Below are 22,728 nucleotides of genomic sequence, written 5' to 3' on the forward strand. Positions count from 1 at the left end.
ATTGCCTTTTCATTCATTAAATGTGAAAGAATGCTTTGACAATAAAACCTAAAGCTGTAACTTACAATACTGTCGTTCCCAGACGAAATTCATCAATGAAATATAAACAAAAACAACATAACAACATATAAATCATAGAATTAAGCGTATCCCTCCGTGATTTCTTCGCCAAAGCTCTTTCGCAAAACGCTAATTACTGCATCACATTGCATTTCAACTTTTCGATTGTCATCTGAAAATATGACATACAATTTGGAGAACGGAAAAAATAAGCAACAGCAAAAATAGAAAACTGTTGCCCAAGATTAACACTCATCTATCGAGAATATAATCATGGAAAGGAATTTCACTTCACCACCACTACTACTACTAAATGTCTTTTAAAAAATATACCTTCAAGAAGTTCACTTAAGAATGGTAGCACTGATGGTAACGTTGGTGCAACCGCATCACCCATATGCTCGAATAACCATTCCAAAACTAATAACGTACGATAACGAATCTAAAATAATCGTATTTCATTCATTACAGACAAAACGATTTGGAACAGCATTAATAAGGCGATAAATAAATTACACTACGATAAATAAATTACAAGCTATTATATACCTTCAAAGTAAATCAGAATCAAAGTAAAACAGAAGCATTAGAAACAAATGTCCAGCAAATCCCACCCTCCCTTCAAATGGCTAATGTTAGCATTTCAGCACCTGAAGATCAATAAATGCAGCAGATTTTTGAAACCCTTATGATTTATTACTTCTTTTTTCTGCAAAAACAATACCTTCGAACTTCGACTCCGCGTTTTCAACATGATTTTATTAATTACATCCATAAGAACTTCATTTTGGCAATCGATAATATTATAGAAGCATTCAGCTAGATGTGGTACGCAACGAAGCTCATGACCCGGTATATCTTTATTTTCTAATTCATTCACCAATAAATCTAGCACGATGTTTGCACGTTCTCTGAAAATTTATAGTGAAATTTGATTTAGAGAAAATCAAAACCTATACCTACTGTCTCATTCATGAAAATATAGTTCTAGGAAATATGGAAGTAGTCATTTATGATATCCGTAAGAAAGCTCTCAGTTATTGATATTTCGGTAAGATGAAAGAAAAGTTCAGTATAAACTAACGAAGTGAAAAATGCTGGATGACGAGCACAATTCGTTATAAAATCAATGACAACGGTCAACAAATAATCAACTGAAATAGCAGCAATATTAGCTGAATCTTCGCCATCGTAGAATATCAGTGACTGAGAATCTGTAAAGAAGCATGCCAATTAGAATTCTACGGTTTTAAAATTTCAAATCTGAGAAACTCACAATGACATATACATCTGAGAAAGATACCTGTTGTATAAGAATTGCATCGCGAAAAGATATCCGGCAAGAAACCAAAAAATCGGCCAAAATGTGGTAATGATAAATTCTTATACGATTCATAGAAGCTGAATTAATATATGAAAACAAATTTTTGCTAAGCAAAACTGCGCGTATTAAAGATTTAATGAATAATATGAATTAAAATAAAGGGTAAGAAGCAAAAAAGTTCCATCAGTAAAATAACTATACCAACTGCTTCTTGAGAACAATGATTTAGAATGTTAAACTTCAAACTTCAAATTTTAATAAGAAATGCAGTGCTAATAGCATCATACAGTTGTTTAGAAGTATATGATCACAAACATCTTCAAAGCATTCTTTTTCCGGAATATTTCGAGGAATAACCTACCGATTTAAAAATCTAAATGTCGTGATCGAACGATAACGCATTTCTATTTTGGCGTTAGGTGATAGGGCATCCTGTAAACGCGTATGGATGGATTTGGTCACCGTCCGGAATTCATTTTCAGACAAATTATCAATAACCTCCAAAAAGCTGTCGATAATCATTAGTTCAGCACTATCGATGGCATCACTTTTCTGCAAAATGAAAGCTCTTGTAAACTGCTAGCTTAACTTCCTATTTGTATGAAATTGCAACGTTCCAAGCAATGAAAAAAGTCTTTATTTGGAAATCATCCATAAATTCAAATAACTTACTCCTAATTTCGCATTATTTGGGCGTATATCAAGGCCATGGAAATATATATCGCACACATGAACGACGAATTTTAGCAATATTTCTCTATTTTTAATATCATTAAGCAACGAAAATATCTTGAAAAGTATACCCACAGCTGCCTAGAAATATAACAAAATAAAAGACGAAGTTGAAGTAAATTTCTAAAATAACTTCGAATGTTCTCTGTCTAGCAATTTTTTCATTTAATTTCATGATAATAATTTCAACCTTACCATCCATACATAAATTACTGCCCATATTGCTTCTATAAAATTTCATCAACGAATTAAAAGGTTTGAAAGACATTTATTGAAATAGTAAAATTTTCAATTAAAATATCCCATGATTGAAGATGGATTAGCAGCAAACTGGAAAAAGCAAAGCAGGATAGAAAATACATACTGATATAATACATTTTTCAAAGATATCATTTTTTTTTTTATCAGATTCGACTTTATAAGCCTTCAGGACGAAAAAAATGTTAGATGAAATAAAAACAGAAACTTGCCGGTTCAACTATCAAAGTATTGCAGGCTTCATCAAAAGCATCTAAAACAACTCTTAGCTCCATTTTCGACAATGAGCGACATATGTAGGAAATTCGTTGTTGCACAGCTGAAAATTTATTCGCCGGTTGATTTGGCTGAGTGGAACAATCCTGAAACATAAATTCATATGAAAAAAAAAAAAAAAACTCTTTCTCCAAAAAAATTATACTGGTGAATAAAACGAAAGTGATATAATACAAATAAAGGACAATGCTCAGTAAAATAACTTCGCTCTCCCTAATTCCTATTTTTATATTTCAGATCATTTTTATTCTTTTGCCCTGCTTTGAAGTAATTTGAATAAATCTTGTAACATAAGGTATTTGTCCCTTAAAATGAACGAAAATTAAGCCAATCCACCAATAACAAATTTGCCTATTTTCTTTTTTCAATCGCTAAAATAACTAGTATGATCATGGATAATGATCTTAGAATGAACATCAAAATCATTTTTCAAGCCAATTAGACCTACTGCTCGCTGTAAATTATATTTCATCCAAAAAAGACAAAATTTTTAGCATCCATTAAAGTGTATTTTTGTGATCTCACAACTTTCAAAAACCATAAAATCTCGAATCAGGTCATACCTGTATGATCACACTTGAGATTTAACTTAACGAACCGATTCATTTCTAAGTAGTGTACAGAATTCTGATAAACCATATTATTAGCTGATAAATATATCGGTACAGTTAAGTTTATATAAGTTTACAGTCAAGCTTACCGTTAAGGGTATGTAATCACAGATGCAACATAACCGTGAAATAATGATAAGAATGGGTGATAAATGCTTGAAAATAAATTGAGCGAAATTTTCTAAAATCCGCTGTAAACACACCAGTGAACAAATTAATAGTGCGTCAGTGCTTGCTGAAAATTTAAAGCGCAGCATTTTGAAGATTGAGTTTTTAAATAAGTATTAATTTAAAAAAAAAAAGTATCCAATAAAAATAATAAAAAATATAATGAAAGAAAAAATGAAAACTAAAATCTGTTTCTTTTCTCTCTTCAAATCACTAAATTTACATTTGAAACTGTCTGCAAATATTAATCAAAACTGAAACTATAACTTACAAACATAGCGTCCACTCATTGAGTGTTGGATGCGACGTCTTCGCCCGGATAAAATACCATCTTTTGACAGATTAGCCTGCTGTTGACTACTAGCTCTAATCACATTTTGTGTTTCAAGTACAGCAAAAAGAATTTCAGTGCAGACTGTCGTCAGAGCATTTGCATATAGAATGGAATTTTTTACACGTTGAAAGCGCATTAATTCACCAGCTAATAAAAGTAAGCTACCTATCACCGCTTCATCGTGCATATCACGATTAGTGAGCTGCAAATATATGTTAAAAACAGAAAGACTTAAATGCAAATGAAAAAAAAAAATTTAACAGTTAAGTAGTTCTAAATTTAAATTCTACGGTACTCAGAAGTTCCAGATTGAGCTTATTTTCTATTCAAACTATTAAGCAGTCTTCTAACTTCAAAATTTTGTGTCATAGAAAAATTTTCGAAGCACAAAATGGAACTTACCAATTCCACAGTTAATTCTAGTGTTTCAGATAACAACATGAAACCTGCTGAAGGTGTCATATTACGTGCCACCAGTTTCAATGTATGAGCTGCTTTCTGGCAAAGATCAACCTGAAATAAAATTAGCAGTATAATTACAGAATCCATCCTACTCAGTTCTCTGTAGTTATCATTATTATAATAACGAATAGAAAGCAATGATATGAAAATGACACAATATCAAATTTCTAATATCAAAATAAACTTACATCAAATCCTTCTTCAATTGGTTTTAACCAAGAGTTAAATTTTGTAATCAAGCTATTCAAGTGATCCACTTTCACCGTACGTATATATGAACCATCTTGTAGCAGTTTAGCGTTCAGAAACTGTAACGCTCGATCCCTTAATTTTGGAATGGTTGCAGTTTGCTCCAAAACATCCGCGACAATATGCCCACAAACATTACTCGGCAGCAAATTTTGAAACTGAAATGGAATTTTTGATTACTAACTACAAGAATTTCTTTAGAAAATCGGTTTTTTTTTTTTCATTTATTCACATACATTAAATTCATAATGTCTGGATGAACCTTTTCAATGACGATATCTGCACGTGATGAAACAGCAATCCAATATTTGCAATTATTTGCGTTCTGCTGGCCTGAACTTCCTTGTGCATTACCTTTCTCAGCATCTGATGCCTCCACAGTGATGAAATCGTCAAGTTCAACGGAACAAAACAGAAGAACTTTAGCAGTTTCAAGAAGTCTGTTATATGAGTTATCACCAACAGCTACTAACTGAAATTGAAAAAAAAAGAAACAGTTACTTTCAATTATTTCATTCCGAACAATAAAGAAAACAGATTTTTGTGACCTGCAAAAGCTTTATTTTTTCGCATAAATAACTCATGAAATTCTCAAAATAAAAAAAAAATAAAACAAAAAAAAAAAAAAATTACTTAAGCAAGAGATGTATTACCTTTGTTTTAAATTCATCACTTTCTAAAAGCCTAGCAATCCAACCCAATATTGCAAAACGATAATGTCGCAATTTTTGAACTGAATGTTTCGTTCGATCGAAGATTTTCAACAAAAAATTCTCCTTCTGAGTAACGGTTGCAGCTGAGCTTTCATAAACTGAGAAATCACCTCCTAATTTGATAATATATTTTATCATATTTGCTGTGCATGAAAGTTGTTCCACAGCATCATATTCCGATACCATTATAGTTGACATTTCCTCATATAATTCAGTTGAAGTTCGACCTGAAATCTGCTATCTACTGCGAAATGGAACAAGCTGATGAGCAAACTACACGTTTAATATTTACGAGGTTGAACTGAACAGTTTAAATCTAAAGTGACAAATCTAAAATGACTGATACATATATAAAGATATATTTATATATAAAATATATGAAAAGATATATGTTATATTCCACTTTGGATGTTTGCAATATCATCCAATATAAATTCAAGAAATACGAACTCACACTTTTTTATCAAAGATATATTTTACTTGTAACAAACCTTCTGGTTTTTTAGCCCAATTCAGACAGTACCGCTCAAAAAGAACGGCAATCACTGCCCAAAGATAATGCGTTCCTGCAGATCGAGCTACAGCACGTAAAATTCTATCACGTCGGTGTGCTGGAATATCAGTAATCGATGCTGCAAATAGCCGAGAAATTGTTACTAGTTGTTCGCGAAATGACTGATCCTGGAAATAATCCTGATTAGATTCCTGAAATTTTCAAAAAAATTCAATACATGAATATAGAATCAAACTCTTAATTTTTTACTAGGGAATTTTTTTTCTATGCAAGTTTCTCGTTGGAAGGTTTCTCCCATAATATAAAAACTTCAGGAACACAACCTTTTCGTTCATAACAGTCGAAAATAACACATTCAGCGTCTCCTCAATTACACTCAATGTTAAATCGTTATCCTTCTTTAGTACTCCATCACCCATAAATGTATAAACAGACATCAGATGTGCCAACACTTTTTTCTGCAAAACAGAATTACACCAAAAATCCCTATTGGTTTAACCCTTCAATATTAACCTTTGAAATTTCTCTTTTTTGAGAGAGAGTTTTGATAATAAACTTTGGAAACCTACAGGCGAAACAGTCACAGCACATGTAAGCAGCTGCAAGCAATCTCGAAGAATTCGATGATTGTGAGTGTGACGAACAATATCAACAATTGTATCTAGTTGTAAATCATCAGCTAACACCTTATAACCACCTAAAAGTACAATTCGATTTATATAAAAATAAAACGGTGTTGTAAGTTGATACTTGATAGAAAGAGAAATGATAATCAGAAATTACATGAAATAGCATAATGATGTTTTGTTAAGCTGAAACGATAAGAAATATTACAAAGATAAATGAAAATAGAGCTGAAAAGATCATCAGAAATCAGATATAATTTCGTATTGAAGTTAAAACATTACTTTTACATAATATTGTCCACAAGCTTTTACTTGTTCGGCTTATGTTGTGAAGATATTCATAAAAAACGAAAAAAAAAATAAAATAAAACTGACGAGGATTTTTTACCAAGGATACGATGAAATTGATAATAAGCTGCTCCAAATAGTGACTGTCTTCGTCAGTTTTCTGCATAACTCTATAAATCAAATTTGAGCACAACTTTCTTTTCCTACCAAAAAATGGGCCAATAATGCCTTCCGCTACTTCATAATCGATCATTATGTATCTCATAGTTATTCCAAGAAAATCATTCTAGTTATCAAAAATGAAACTAAGGTCACCTAATATTGAGCACAAATGACATTTCAGAAAATTCAGAAAATCACTTTTAAAAGTATTTTTCGATACTGAGTATTTTTAAAGAAGTTTGATGTTGAAAATATGACTCACCCCTTCAAAATTTCATAGAGTTGATGGAATAGTTTAGCCGATGCTTGCAGATTATGATTTATGAGCAATAACTCCAATACAAAAAGACGTCTATTTTCAAATTTTTCAGTATCTTCGTCTTTAAAGCAAGACCAATGACATATATCACGATTTCGCCTAGCATTCTTCGATTCCGTATAAGGTTTCAGTAAAGAAAGTGCAAAATCAGAATCCATCGGCAGCTATAAAAAATTGAAAACAGTACAAAAACAGCTGAGTTCGAAAATTCTAGATTGGTGAAAAGTGAAAACATTTTCACACTTCTTGAGGGCCATTATTCGACAACATTATCAGAATTTGAGTAAGATTAATGAGAACTCTCAAAAACAATCCTAATTCTCCTAACCGTGAATTAGCCAGTCCTTAATTTTAAATTGTTGACAAATTCTTCGACTTACTTGTGATAAAGCCTTTTTTATTGCAGTTTTCAGACGCGCTCCTTCTGCTAGTACAATAGCGACCATTTTTGAGAAAAAAATTTCAAAGTCAGACGGTATCCGGTTTCTCAAGTAAGAAGGAGTAGTTAATTTCTGAAACAAAAACCTGAATTGCATAAAAATAATACAGAGCTATCATTTTGTCATAATTTTAATTTCTCATCTAACTGCTCCAATGCCACTAAAAGAACAATGGACTTAAAAGACATATCATATACTTGTTAGCAGCGTAACAATTCGGATGTTGAGATAGATTTCACGATTCACTGATTATAACATGGATTTCTCTCATTTTTTTTAGTTTGGTGTTAGAAAATGCTTTTAAGTTACATTCCTATATCCAATAATATTGAACTTCTACAACGACACTATCTTCAGCAAATTTTAGAGCTCACATGAACTATAAAACGAAAACAAAATACCTACCTCTAGACCTGCTTCAGCAAGAGGCCAGTCTTCAGCTTTAATTATATCAATCAATTTATCTACTGGATCACCTTTGAATATGATTTTGGGCGGTTCACGAACTGAATTCAATTGCTCTTGCTAAAAATCACTATCAATAAAAATATTTTAGCAGTCACTTACAAAATTTTAGACTGCAAGTGTCTAGTTAACGATAAATAATAATCAAAGCAAGTATAAATCCCGATTATTACCTTAATTTCTTCTGGCCGTTTTCTTTTCAATGCAGGTTTGGAAATATGAGATGAAGATTGACTACTTTCTTCACCTGTACTACTTTTATTGCTGCTACGGCGTCGACGTCGCCTTTTTTTTTCTATTGGAACCACTTCGAATGCTTTTATCTAAAAAAGTAAATTACAATCTCACCCGTTAGGTGAAAAAGTGAATTAGTTAATCAATAATTTTGAAATAATGAAGACAACGAAATCAGGGAGAAATAAGAAAAATTAAACACATAAATGCTTTACAAATTAACAGTAATACCTCATACTGTTCAAATTTACAGGCTTTCAGCAACATATTATAAACGCTCTGATCGCGCACTTTCCACTCCGAGCTGACTGTTGCAAAAGCATTCGGAAATCTAAAATCATACTATAATACGCACTATACAAGCCTATGCTACACAACACTATTGAACTAAAACAGTTGGAATCTATGCCAGAAAGTATTTATGTATTCTGAAACTTGATTTAAAGATTATTAATTTTAGAGTAATATATCTTCTAACAATACATAACACCATATTGACAATTTAAATAATATTTTTAAATTAACTGCAAATCATCTTAAAACCATTCTTTGGCTAAAAGCGAAAAATAATGGTTCCATTATTTTTCACTAAATGACGGTACTGCATTAATATGTATCTTTTTAACTAATATTAATACAGAAAAGAAAAAAGAGATAAAAGAGAAAAGTGAAAATCGGATTTTAAAACATTACAAAAAATGAGAATATTTCATCCAAATCAAGCAAAAGAAACAAACCTAAATACCAAAGCACGTATATGCTTGTAAAAAGTATCCGAAATTTTCTCAGTATTATTCACTTCTGATAGTAATTCCAATACCAAACTCAGGATTATTTCGGACATGCAATCGTTCAGTGCGGTTAAATCCAAGCAATTGATGCAGAAATTGCACAATTCCATCACTTTTTCTTCCTTATCTATGAATAAATAATAAAACGCTCCAAAGCTCACATTCTAAATATCAAAAAAGAAAATTCACTTGAAAAAAAAAAATTTCACTTTTCTTTTATTCGAATAACACAGACTCTGAAGATTGTATACCTATGCAAATACAGGCTTGAGTGAGTCAATAAGAACTATAAAATGGAAGAAAAATTAAACAGTAAGAAATTACCACATTCTGAAAGCAATGGAATAAAAGTATGTGCAAATGCTCCAATAAATTTCCGCATATCCGTAATAGAAAATAAGGAATTTATGTATTCTGAAATATGTAGGGATCCATCCTTTCTGGCAATTTTTAAAGCGGTCTTCAATCTGAAAGTTTAAAAAATTTTTATTATAAGAAAAACATGAAAAAGTGACAGTATTATGAGATACACTGAGAGTTCGCTGAATTCTAACACACCAATTTAACTGCCTTAATACACTAAAATCCCAAACTATCTCAAATGTAATAACACGGAAAAGATAAAGAAACTCACGTCAGTGGAAAAGTGGTTATTTCTTGACGCTGATAAATGACTACCAAAGTGTCAATTGATTCCTTCATCGTATAATTGTCCATTTTTAGTAAGATAAGTTTAATCATTGGATCGAGCTTGTTGGAGACCAATTTTACATTTGTGCAAAGCTGGCTTATTACAGTAAGACATGCCAACCGCAGAGAAACTAAATCTGACCTAGAAGTAACTTATCTTAAAAAATTTTTAAAAATATAGATATAATTCGGGAAGCTACTAAATGTAATGAAATTATTGATCAATCCCATATCGTAAAAACTTAGAATATAATTCAAACCACAAAAATAACTTTTAATTAGCGGTTCAATTACTATAAAACATACATGATTTTGCCAATAAAAATGAATCAAAATATATGAACTTACGTTAAGCCTCTGGCTAGGAAAGGCAACATTTTCGAAACTAAAGCATCCGTTACATCGGATTTTGCCAAAAGATGTACACAGATTGAAGCATAAAAAGTGAATAAATGTGGCAATTTTGTTTCAACAAACTTCGCATTGAATAGCTGAAGTAAAATGCAGATAAAATAGATTCCTTAAATTCCTTTATATTTTCCATAACAAACTGATAACCTTTATAGAACACTGTTCCAAGAATTATTTTTAAGAATTAAACTCTTGAAACTCTCATTAATTAGATCGTTTAATCTGTATGTAAAGAGTTCCACAGTGGACGTCAAACATTGCTGGTAAGACTTCTGATCATTTTTAACAGTGTAACAGACAGGAAGAAAACTAAAAGAGATTATTCAATTATGTAGATCTATCTCTCCCACCTTATGTTAACTGCACCAGTATCAAATTAGATTTCTGTAACAGATATTTTTTAATTAATTTCTCAATTAATTTTATTCGTATTTGAAATACTTTAAAATTGATCAAATCTCAATCAACCTAACTGAACCACTTACACAGCAAAAAAGAGTTGCATAAACCATAAAAATTATAAAGAAAATAAATGAAAATCTAGCCTCTCTGACACGCTCAATATGGTTATGTATAAGACTGAGCAACGAGTGATTTCTTGAAGTACAAATGACGACCAATTTTGTCATTGGAATAGGTGCTTCTGAGCTGGCATAACCCTTAACCCAGTCATATTCCAATCCTTTTAAATCGAGTATTGAGAGTAATCGCCCAAAGATATTCGAATTGTGATATGGTAAGAAAGCAATAAATAATGTTTCGGCATTGAAACTTTGCACCTAAATTTAAAATGAATTTTCTAAAACAAACTGCTGAAAATCGAAACATAAGCAAATCGTAAAAAAAGTTTTTATTTGCTGAATCACTCAAGATACTAAATGAAACTTTTGTTTACGTTTATAAGATTGCCTTTGTACAAAGTATTACTGAATATTAAGAATTTCAACAAGACACTGAATCCATAACTTTCTCCCAAAGAATCCTTATTTTCTAGTTTCGTTTAATATCTTTTGAGACAACTTTCACGTTTTGTACTTTTTAAAGATCAAATATTCTGCAAGCAATTTCATCTTTTAACCTCCAGAGAGACATAAGCAAATCGTAAATCATTTTGGATCGCATTTTCATCAAATAGACGCTTTAATTTTTAATTTTGAAGATTAATTAGTGACACATAATATTTATTGCTTTCTATGGGAACGATTTTTTCCTTCCAAAATGATCGTATTGTTCCTTTTAAAGATATGAACTATTCTTAAGATAAACTAAATTAACAATTACAGTTTCTTCAAATTTTTGATTGAAAACATGGCATAGCTCAAGAATTCACGAAATAACGCGTTAAAGAGAAGTAACATCAGGAATAACACTTACATGAAATTGAAATATCAACCACTCCAGGATCTGCTTAGCTGATAGATGATGCAAGTAAGCAGAAAGCTGTATGATCATTCTTTCAAGTTTCTCGTCAAGCACCATATTCTCTTCTTTTGTCAGAAGTACACGTTGCACGTTAACCGCTGCATCGTCAAATAGGTCCTCTTCTTTGAGGGCAATTTTCGGATCAACTTTTCGTAGTCCTGCTAGTCCGACACGCCCTGCAATTTACTCTAATCAGAAAAAAAAAGAGATTGAAAGAGAGAGATTAAAAACAAGAAAAACTAGAAAAAAAACACTGGAATTCTGATTGCAAAAAATCATATCTAACTAGAACAATATCCTATCCGGTCTTAATAGTTGAATAATGTTGAAATATAAGAAAATAGAGCCTGCAAAGCTTCAAAGAAATGCAAAAACTTGTCGTATCGTATCAACTAATAATAGGAAATTCTAAACTGCTAGTAGCATTACCAGTGGACTACTTTCAAAGTCTTTGAACAGTAAAATAAAAATAAACAAATAAAAGTTCATTTTTTCCTTCCTTTACCGTGCCACTTAAAAGACATATTTGGCATACAGATGTACAATTTGAGAAGTCAATGAAAAAAATTGACCACAGTAGAAATATTTGAATTTTCTGTAGTTCACAGTCAACTTTAAACTTAAATAAAAATTTTGAAAAATGTGCAGAGAAAAAATGTCTTACCGATTTGTAATGCATTTTCCACATATAATGAGCTCGCTTCTTTCTTATCAAAAAGCAATGATACATGTGGTCGTTCCACTCCAAGTTGTCCACTAACTGCTGTACGCAGATTATTCAACTGTTTCTCCAATGATGTCATCCTATCAAGAGACTAGTTTAAATTAAAATTAACTAATTTCAGATATTCAATATCATCCATTTCAGGATGATAAATCTTATCAAGTATGTTATATTCATTCATAAAATATCCTCTTTTTTATTATTTAACATTTTGAAAAAATTGGAAAAAGAAGTGCTACAATCACATAGTAACTTCTAACTTATCACTGTATATACTAAAAGTTAAGAATTAAGCCACAGCTAGTCGTACATATCACTTAAACAATCCCTGAAACAAATTATCAATAAATTTCCATCATTTTTGTACTACTTCCATTGTGTTAATGTGAAATAGTATCATCCCAGTAGCTAATTGCTAACTAACTTATCACTCTTGGAAAATTTCCCGACTATGTTATCTATGCTACAAATATTCTTGCGGAATTGACTGATTTGAAAAATATAATAGAAATAATTACTAGAAGTAGCAAAAAAAAATTTTTGAAAAAAAAAAAAAACCATTAATCAATCTGAAATAAACCATTTTAAATACTGAGGAAGAATTCTTTTTCAACTATTTTAATTACAGTTACTCATAGTACTATCCCATTCTAATTTTTATCATTAGCTATCCTTATCAAATGATATCAGAATCACTAGCTATCCTTATCAAGTGATGTCAGAATCATTAGCTATCACTTATCAAGTTACATCGGATATGCTTTATTGAGATGAAGTATTTCATTAAAGTTTTTTAAATCTTTCTCAAAACTACATTAATGTCACATTATCGTATATTGCTCAGGCAAATACTTATTTTGGCGGAAGCAAGATGAAGAAATTAATACATATTTTTTTGCTGACATATTTACTCGTTCCCTCTTAAAGGTTATACGTTCATTTTATTAAAATACATGTCAGTCCCTTGGGTTACTGTAAGCGGAAAATTGTCATTTTTAAAAATTGCACGTTCGAGCAGTGCGACTAGACCGCCCCGCTCATTGTTCAATAGCAATAGAAGCAGTCCATTGCTGAGAGAATCGAAGAAAAGTAATTTGATTGCATTTGAAGGAACAGAAAGAGAAAGAGTCTCTCTCTCTCTCTCTCTCTTTCTATTCCTATCTTTTTATATTAATGTCCATTTAATCATGACATAAACCGCCATTTCTTTGTATTTTTACGCCCTAATCATCATCATATTTCATCCCATATAAATATTATTTATATTATTTGTATAAATATTATTTTTTTATTTGTATAAATATTATTTATATATTATTTGTTTCTATCAAATATTTTTCATTTTCTAATTTCAACAACTTAAAATATTGGTTTTCGGATCACCTGAATTGAATTGTGATATGTTACTATTTTCTTATCATATCACAGTACTATTCCGGGCATCCGTGAAACAATTTACTTAATGTTATATTCTTAGTAATAATTCAACAACTCAGGAAATCAACAATATACATTTACGTGAAGGTAATTTTTTTTCTACTTAAAATTAATTTCAATTTTATTAATTTGCTAAAATAAGTGCAAAATCAATTTACAGAAAGAAATTCATGGTGATCTAATGGTGAATGTAATTAAGCAATTAATTTTACTAATTTTTGACTTAAAAATTAGTGTTATATGATTGAGAATTAAAATTATTGTTGCTATTTATTAATGGATTATTATTATTGTTAAAAAAAATGCATGCTTACTTTTTGCAGGTTGCAGTAATCGTTATCATCTGTTCATTTATTACTTATTCTACTATTAGTGATTATTATATGATAATTTCCTTACCTTTTACAGGTTACAGTAGTCATCATCATCCATTCATTTATTTATTACCTATTCCATCACTACTACTATATGATAATTTCCTTACCTTTTACAGGTTACAGTAGTCATCATCATCCATTCATTTATTTATTACCTATTCCATCACTACTACTATATGATAATTTCCTTACCTTTTACAGGTTACAGTAGTCATCATCATCCATTCATTTATTTATTACCTATTCCATCACTACTACTATATGATAATTTCCTTACCTTTTACAGGTTACAGTAGTCATCATCATCCATTCATTTATTTATTACCTATTCCATCACTACTACTATATGATAATTTCCTTACCTTTTACAGGTTACAGTAGTCATCATCATCCATTCATTTATTTATTACCTATTCCATCACTACTACTATATGATAATTTCCTTACCTTTTACAGGTTACAGTAGTCATCATCATCCATTCATTTATTTATTACCTATTCCATCACTACTACTATATGATAATTTCCTTACCTTTTACAGGTTACAGTAGTCATCATCATCCATTCATTTATTTATTACCTATTCCATCACTACTACTATATGATAATTTCCTTACCTTTTACAGGTTACAGTAGTCATCATCATCCATTCATTTATTTATTACCTATTCCATCACTACTACTATATGATAATTTCCTTACCTTTTACAGGTTACAATAGTCATCATCATCCATTCATTTATTTATTACCTATTCCATCACTACTACTACATGATAATTTCCTTACCTTCCGCAGGTTACAGTAATTATTATCACCTTTACTTCTATTCATTAATTACGTATTGTAAATAGCATATAAATTATTACTATCAATGATTGCCACCTGATAATTTCTTCATTCTTTACAGGTTACAGTAATCATCTCATCCTTTACTCATTTCTTACTGTAACAACTCATTCTCGAGGATTCTCGATCATGTTAAAGATTTCCCTTCCCATATAATCTAATAATAAACACATACTGATTGCTTAATTATAAACGAAAGGATGGTGTTAAAAATAATACAGTAATAATGGAGGCGGTTACAACCAAGTATGAATACTCATTGCTTATCGAGAGAGAGAGAGAGAGAGAGAGAGGGAGAGAGAGAGGGACGGTAACTATTCCCATTTTTTTCCTTTCTAATTTATTTGTATCTTTTACATTCCAATCTTTAGTTTAATTCATATTAATTAATTGAGTTATTAATTAAATCAAAATTTGTTGCAATTTTTTTTTTCAAATTCACTGCAATTGGTTTCTTCATTGAGTCTTTTTGTTTGATTTGAAATTTAAAATTTTTAACATATTTTACTTACATATTCGAAATTTAATTAAAGAACTGTAATTATTAATTTGTAGTTTTCTTTTTTCTTTGCAATTTCAACAAAAAAAAAAAAAACGAAACAAATTTAATAATAATAATAATAATAATAGATTTTGTAACATATTAATTATTTGTATTACAATATTACTTATTACTTATACCACTGATTTAGTTGAATTATTAATTGAATTAAAATTTAATGCAATTTATTTGAAATTTAATACAGTTAATTACAATCTTAATTGAGTTTTTTTTTTTTTTCTTTTTTTATTTGGTTCTTTGAAACTTAATAAATTAAACTCATTACTGATTAGCTGTTGAGATGAAATAAATGACTGGGATTAAATTGAAATGAAATACTTAAACTAATTTTTTGAACTAAATATTGCTTCACTTAATTTCTTTGTTATTATTATTATATATATTATTGATTTTTAACTCTGCCTTTACTTTTACTTCAGTCTATAATGTTCTCTCAACTTAATACTTACACATTAAGTTTAATTATAAGTTTTATTATTTAATTCTGATGAAATAATCGATTATATGAATCAGATGAGATATATGAGATATATTCAATAAATTAAATTATTTTACTGTATTATTTCTTCATATTTTAATTATTTGTCATAGGAATTACTAATTATAATAAAAATGATTTCTTTCTAGATATAATTCTTACTAATAATCTATCATTATTAATAATCTACAGTTAATTATCAACAGAACTACGGGATATTTCAAATAAAATGTTCTTTATACCTTCCATATTGATGAAAAGGAATGAACCATTATCTGTCATTTGGTTAGTTCATTTAATAATTTTATTCTAAACAAAGTTACGTATTGTAGTATATTGTACTGTTATTGAATTTTTATTTGTAAATGATAACATTTATAGTTATAGTTAAAACTAATTTGAAATACTTGATCTTTAATTAATGCTTAATTGGTTTTTGATTTCACAATAATTTTGTAAATATATTTTGTGAAGAATTTAATTTCAAAACGATAATAATACTTGAAAATTAAAATTCATTAAAATTTTTGGATCAGAGTTTAGTTTTAGAAAAGCAATAATTAGTAGTAATATAAGAATGATAATACTGTTATGAAAGCAAATTAATAATATTTGTTAAAATTTTATACTAATTGTATTATCAAAGTTAAATATGAATTTATGGTTTAGTAATCCATAAAATTTCAACTATATATGATTAATTTCATCTTTAAACGAATTATTTTTCAATTGATATTAGCTTAATTATATCATATGAATTTATTTTTCAATTGATATTAGCTTAATTATATCATATGAATTTATGATTCAATGAATTCTTACTTTATTAGCGAATTCTTACAACTGGTAAGAGATGTGACACATTTAAATCAATAGTTTCACATATTTTCAGGCGAATTGTATTTGATGAGAAATGGCGACCACCACGAAAAATTATTTTAGAGATAAATATAGAAAGGGCTTGGTTAGGTTATAATCATTATTATTATTTTATTCTTGTTTATTAATATTATCAAAAATCATATGAATTTGAATTTATGGTACAAAGAGCTGGAAGATACGAATGTATTTCAGTAACTTTTTTTATTGTTTGGTTTTGTGAATAGTAATTGATTGGTTTTTTTTTTTTTCTTCAGCGAACTTCTTATTGGAAAAATACCAAATGGTAATCCGGGTGAAATTAAATTTTCTCTCTATCTACTTGCACAACTTTCTTATGGCATTGCATTAATTGTACAAAAACGCGGAGATATTCTATGCAGTAAGTTTGTGCAATTAGATTTTTGGAAAATATCACTTTTTTTTTTTGCATAAAGTGATTAATGAATATTAGTTTGAAAATATTTTATAATTCAGGAGATATGGAAACATTTATTCCAATTATACGCCGCTATCAATATGAGAATGAAGATGAGTGTGTTTTTTTTTCTTTTATTTTAAATAATTTTCTTATCTTTTTTGGTTCTGATTTAGGCCGTTATTTTCTGTTATAATGTTTAGGAAATAAAATTAAATATTGCGTTTTTCTTTCTTTTTTTTTTCTTTAGAAATATAAATTTTGAACTGTTGCAGATCTACTATGAAAGGTAAGAAAGATCGGAAGAAACGTGCACCAAAACGAAATGATTTTCTTATTTTGGATTCTTCATTTGAGACTATTGTAAGAACTTCTTCCATTTTTATGATTTTATTTCTGTCATTGGTCATTTCTAAGAATTTAGTCTTTATGAAGTATAATGCAAAATTTTTTTTAATTTTTCTAGTAATATCATCTCATTAACTTTATTTAAAATATGATGTATACATATAAACTTTTTTATTTCACTTTAAAATGATTTTATATTTTAAAGGAAAGTGAACATTTGAAGATCGTACTCGATTACAGCGCAATTACATTACATGAAGATATACCACTTCCAGAAATTGACACTCTGTTTAATGATGATTTTGGACCGCTAACTGAAGCTGAAGCTCAACAAATGTAATTAACTGTCTAAAAATTCCATTCATAATTAGATCATTTTTAATTAATTGTAAGAATATTATCAGCTTTCAGATCTTGTAAAGAATTAAACTATCAGTTTATTTATTTCTATAATTGTAACTCTTTTTTTATTTTTAATCAATTAATTAATAATTAATTAATAAGATATTTCAGTAAAATTAATTAATAAGATATTTCAGTAAAATTAATTGATAAGATATTTAATTAATTAATAAGATATTTCAGTAAAATTAATTAATAAGATATTTAATTAATTAATAAGATATTTCAGTAAGCTTTTTTCTAATTGCAAATTTTATTTTATTTATCAGGGAAGCTCTTTTGAAAGACGATAGCGAGCATATTGAAAGAAAATCAAAAAGCATAAATGAATCCAAAGAAATTGTGAATATAATTCCTGAAACATTAGCGAATGAGGCAGATATTAATAAAGCGACACATGAAGTAAAAGTTTTCTATGCTAATAGATCGAGATGATCTAATGCAGAAAAATTAAAAAAAGTTCTATTCTTGTAAAAATCTCTTTTTATTATAGATGAAAAAGTAAGATTTGCTTATGATGTAAAATTATTAATTTTGTTATAAAATAGGCATTTGAAATGATGGAAGTAAGCGACGAAAACGAGATTCGTAAAGAGAGGCAATACGATTTAACATCTGATGAAGCTTTACAAGAACCAGAAATCAAGCATCCACCATGCTTATCAGTAAATTTATATGATAATTATGCTTCATTTTTTGTTTAACGATTTAATTTATAGACATATGAATCTTTTAGTTTTAGCTTTCCTTGCCAAGAATTTCATTCAACATAGTTACGAAGGAAAAAAAAAATAAGGAAAATATACTTTAAATTATGATACAATTCATTTCGACTACTGCAATATCATATAAGTGTTTATTTTCTTTAGTAGTAATATTTAAGGGATAATTTTTGAAATATCATTTCAGAATTCGTTACCTTAATTCAACTTTGTTTTTTTAGATACTTGAATTGAGTGATGTTCATGATTCACAAATCATAATTCCAAAAAAGAAACGCCGCAAGCATGGCATCATTATTGATGAATTAACAATGTTCAATAAGGTTGATTTTATTATATTTTCCAATAAAATCGAAAAAATTACTTTAACAAATTAAATATTTCTCAAATGTTTCAGGCACAACTTCAAGCCCAGATTGATTGTATTGATGACCTGTTGCATACACGTGATGAAATGATTCCTCAAATATCAAAACGTGGAGCGGTAACAGTTCAAGATTTATTTGATGTTCGTCCAATGACATTACGTGGTGAAATTTTTGTCACTGATTCTGTTGTTTTAATTTAATGTGATTCTCTTTAACTTGACAGTTTCTCTTTTTTGAGTGATAATGTTTTTGTAATTATTTATTGTATTCCTTAAAACATATTCATGAAATGTTATAATGTTATGATTTACTAAAAGAAGCCATAACTTATTGTACTTTAGAACTCATTATTAGACAATATTCATTGCTATAAGCAAAAAATTAAAAATTAATTAAGGTTCAAACATTGGTTTTATGTAGAATTATGAAATTTGAAAAATCTTTTAATAAGAATTTACGCGATTCATTTAATCTTCCAAATTGAAAAAAAGAAAAAAACATTTCATAAGAATTTGTTGCAGAATTTGCGAAAAATCCTATGTCAAATTTGGATGCATGGATATCAGCACCGGAATATGATGAGCCACCACTTCAGTATAAAGATGCAATGCAGTTAGAACCAATGCAGGCGCCACCAATGCGAACGTTACATCATTTTTCAGATGGAAGAGAAACATTAACCGACTCTACATCACATGAATCCGTAAAAATTAATCTGCAAGATCTGGAACGACAAACTGTTACACCAGTGATGGAGAATATTGAGCAAGGACGACGAAATACCACTTCCACGGCACCTTTTGGTAGCACAGTATGTAGTAATAATTAATTATATTACATAATTTCTAAATTACTCATGTAGGATATCAGCATTATTTCAACAATCAGTTCTCAACATTTCCCGTCAGATTAATTTAATAATTTTATGCCAGAACTGTTTTTTTTTTTTGACAGTATCTTCTGAGAAAAAAAAAAGAACAAAAAATTGTAATACGTTAGAATTAGACATTTCAAGAGCATTTTTTTAGTACAATATTCCAAATACCTCCAAAGATTTTGCTTTAAATATTTCTTATTTGTTGATTGCAACTGTTATCATATGAATTGTTTCAAATGTCGAATCATTTCAGCGTACCACTACCGATCCTTCATCACAGCTTAGATCAGATGGTGGATTACCTGTTGCCTCTAGCGAAAATCGACTAGTTGATGAGAAAATGAAAATATCCGTGGCTACCATTTTTGAAAGAACTGCTGAAGAGGAGGTATAAATTCAAAAAATTAAAGGAAGAAAGAAAAAAAAATTGCGAATATCTAAGTAATTGCTATCAATTATTATGTTTCAAAAACTACCCAATTATTTCAAACATATCATCTGATAATCATATAATTAGACGTTAGATATTTCTCTGTTTATGGCTATTCTATTTCGATTAATTTATTCGTACCTAAGATTACACTAAATTCTGACCGCAATGAACTGGTCAATATTCAACGATTTTTTTTGCGCATGCTTAGATCTTCTAAAATAAGCATTCTGTAGTATTCTAATATCCAATTATTGCTACTTTCATATTACAATATGCTACTCAAATTGATAGCAATCGCTAATAAATTATAGAACTTTTGGAAAAGCAAGTCCTTTTCGGAAAGAAAAGTTTTACTAAAGTTCAATCTAAGTGTAGGAATTATCCTAGATATCTCATCTGCATAATTTATAATTGATAATATCACTTTTTAATTTGTAGCGTATGGATGACAGTTTCACTTTGTTAGCGGAAAAACCTCGAGTGACAGATTTATTTTCAAATTTGACGATTGGTAAGTGTAACAGAATCTTTAATGTTGATCATTATAGTAGATTTTTCTGCTTCATATTTATAATAAGTCACAAATTAGTCAGTTTTTTTTTTTTTTTCGACTTTAATTTATAATTTTTAGAATCTGAATTACGTGGGACGAAACTGGAAAGTAGCACTGAAAATATTCTTGTTGGTATGTTTTCTCATAATTGAAGTAAACCACATGTGTTAGTTATGGATTTATTCTAGTTATATTAGTTATGGTTTTATTCTAGATTATTATGACTTAAAAGCATTAAATGTACATATTTATGAATTAAAAAGAAAAGAGTTATTATAGATGAGAGATATTCTGAATGTGAAATACGTCAAGAAGAATATCAAAATGAGCGGAATATTCCAAAGATCTCAGTGATGCAGGATCGATTTCAGTTGAAAGTTAGTAAGAGGAAAAGTACGTTGGAGACAGATGATAGTTCCCTTCCAAATTACTATCAAACACAGAGCGCTCATGATCTTTTTGGGTATTATTTTTATTTGTTAATACATAATGGCTTAAGGATACTTTTAGTTCAGTTAATTATAATATCATTGATAATCAGCTAAAATGAATTTCGGTTTTAGAATGAATTACATTAACATTCCTCAGATATTCTCTCAATTATCTAGGATTTCATTTCTGAACTCAAAGCTATTTTTAATAAATATAAATTGAAACTACATTTTAGATATAATGTTTTGCAGATTGATAACTGAATTTCTCAATTCTCACGAGGCTTCATCTCTATGTTTTTCGGAATTAATTCGTGGTCACACTGCGGTATTTGCAGCTAAAGCTTTTACAAATTTGTTGGGTGTGTTTTTATTTATTTAATTTTTGCTTTACAAATTATAATTATTGAACTGAAAGATTCTGAATGATTAATAATATCATTTCAAAGATAATATTATAACATTGTCCTGAATTTTGTCTACATTATTTATATGTTGGTTTTTGCTGATAGCGTCAGAGATTAAAAGATTTGCTTTCATATTTTTTTATTTCTTTTAAAAAATAATAACAATTTTAGAGTTGTTGGCAAAGCAAAAAGTTAAGGTCGAACAGGAGGAAAATTTTGCCGAAATTGTCATTCGACTTCAATAAATTCACTTCTGAAGGCTGCTTATCTTGATTTTGTGAATAGTGCTCTAATACTTTGTTATTCCTTTTTTTTAAAAAAAAAAATGAAAAGAGTCACCTTGTAAGAATATTAAAATACCTTTATGTAAAAACATTTAAATATAAATGTCTAAGTTCTTTCCTTCTTTTACTATGGAATTATATTTCGCCGTTTTATACTTCATTGTCCTTTGTTAAATTGTATTGCATATGTTACTTTGTGAATATTTGATGATTATATTAATAGAAGATAGAAATCTTTGTATTTTTGTGAATATACGATGATATTAATGGAAGAAACTTGTTGCATAATTATGTAATTTTCTTTCTCTTCTAATCTGTACTTCTGTGCATAAAGTTTTTCAACTATATAATGTACATGAAACAAATTTGTTTCTGTTAAAGTTAAACTTTATTTTGTTTAAGATCTCTCCCTCCCCATCTATGTCATCTTTTTTGAGCACTTTGAATTTGAATTTGCATACTGAAAATGCATTGCATGATTATATACATGATCACATTTGTTTTCTTCTTTCTAATCTAATATGCAAATTAATCCAATGCATTATTCTCAGCTGTGTATAATGAAATAATCATTGTGTTAAATAAATTTTATCAAATATTTTCTATTTTATATCTAGTAATCAGATATAGTT

The 22,728-nt window shown here is 28.9% G+C and overlaps 2 protein-coding genes and 1 non-coding gene across 3 annotated transcripts; 2 read left to right on the forward strand and 1 right to left on the reverse strand.

Moving 5' to 3' along the window:
- Positions 1 to 140: 140 nt before the first annotated feature.
- Positions 141 to 12,352, reverse strand: Bma-toe-1 (putative 185.2 kDa protein ZK430.1 in chromosome II, putative; the record flags this gene model as incomplete). The annotated part of the gene is made up of 30 exons (XM_043079291.1): positions 141 to 232; positions 394 to 502; positions 785 to 971; positions 1,145 to 1,274; positions 1,364 to 1,461; positions 1,746 to 1,936; positions 2,057 to 2,193; positions 2,583 to 2,736; positions 3,351 to 3,496; positions 3,701 to 3,965; positions 4,166 to 4,276; positions 4,414 to 4,632; positions 4,737 to 4,946; positions 5,128 to 5,414; positions 5,679 to 5,868; positions 6,025 to 6,159; positions 6,271 to 6,398; positions 6,703 to 6,785; positions 7,040 to 7,260; positions 7,477 to 7,608; positions 7,942 to 8,061; positions 8,175 to 8,324; positions 8,467 to 8,566; positions 8,973 to 9,153; positions 9,351 to 9,493; positions 9,661 to 9,858; positions 10,065 to 10,207; positions 10,673 to 10,906; positions 11,502 to 11,725; positions 12,214 to 12,352. The coding sequence occupies 30 exons, from the start codon at positions 12,350 to 12,352 to the stop codon at positions 141 to 143; spliced, it is 4,857 nt and encodes a 1,618-aa protein (XP_042935225.1).
- A 1,279-nt stretch (positions 12,353 to 13,631) lies between these two features.
- On the forward strand, positions 13,632 to 13,739 carry Bma-mir-5870. The gene has a single exon (XR_006228171.1). It is a non-coding gene; the product is annotated as a pre-microRNA Bma-mir-5870 (primary transcript).
- Positions 13,740 to 16,203: 2,464 nt separating this feature from the next.
- Bm8880 (Uncharacterized protein) lies at positions 16,204 to 22,057 on the forward strand (the record flags this gene model as incomplete). Its single annotated transcript, XM_043079292.1, has 17 exons — positions 16,204 to 16,259; positions 16,867 to 16,938; positions 17,111 to 17,235; positions 17,331 to 17,388; positions 17,547 to 17,634; positions 17,825 to 17,955; positions 18,291 to 18,423; positions 18,570 to 18,686; positions 18,965 to 19,066; positions 19,141 to 19,273; positions 19,633 to 19,922; positions 20,242 to 20,376; positions 20,860 to 20,932; positions 21,053 to 21,106; positions 21,254 to 21,437; positions 21,658 to 21,767; positions 21,984 to 22,057. The coding sequence occupies 17 exons, from the start codon at positions 16,204 to 16,206 to the stop codon at positions 22,055 to 22,057; spliced, it is 1,935 nt and encodes a 644-aa protein (XP_042935226.1).
- Between the last annotated feature and the right edge of the window lie 671 nt (positions 22,058 to 22,728).

Source organism: Brugia malayi, assembly GCF_000002995.4.
Source record: "Brugia malayi strain FR3 genome assembly, contig: Bm_v4_Chr2_contig_001, whole genome shotgun sequence".
Lineage (NCBI taxonomy): Eukaryota > Metazoa > Nematoda > Chromadorea > Rhabditida > Onchocercidae > Brugia > Brugia malayi.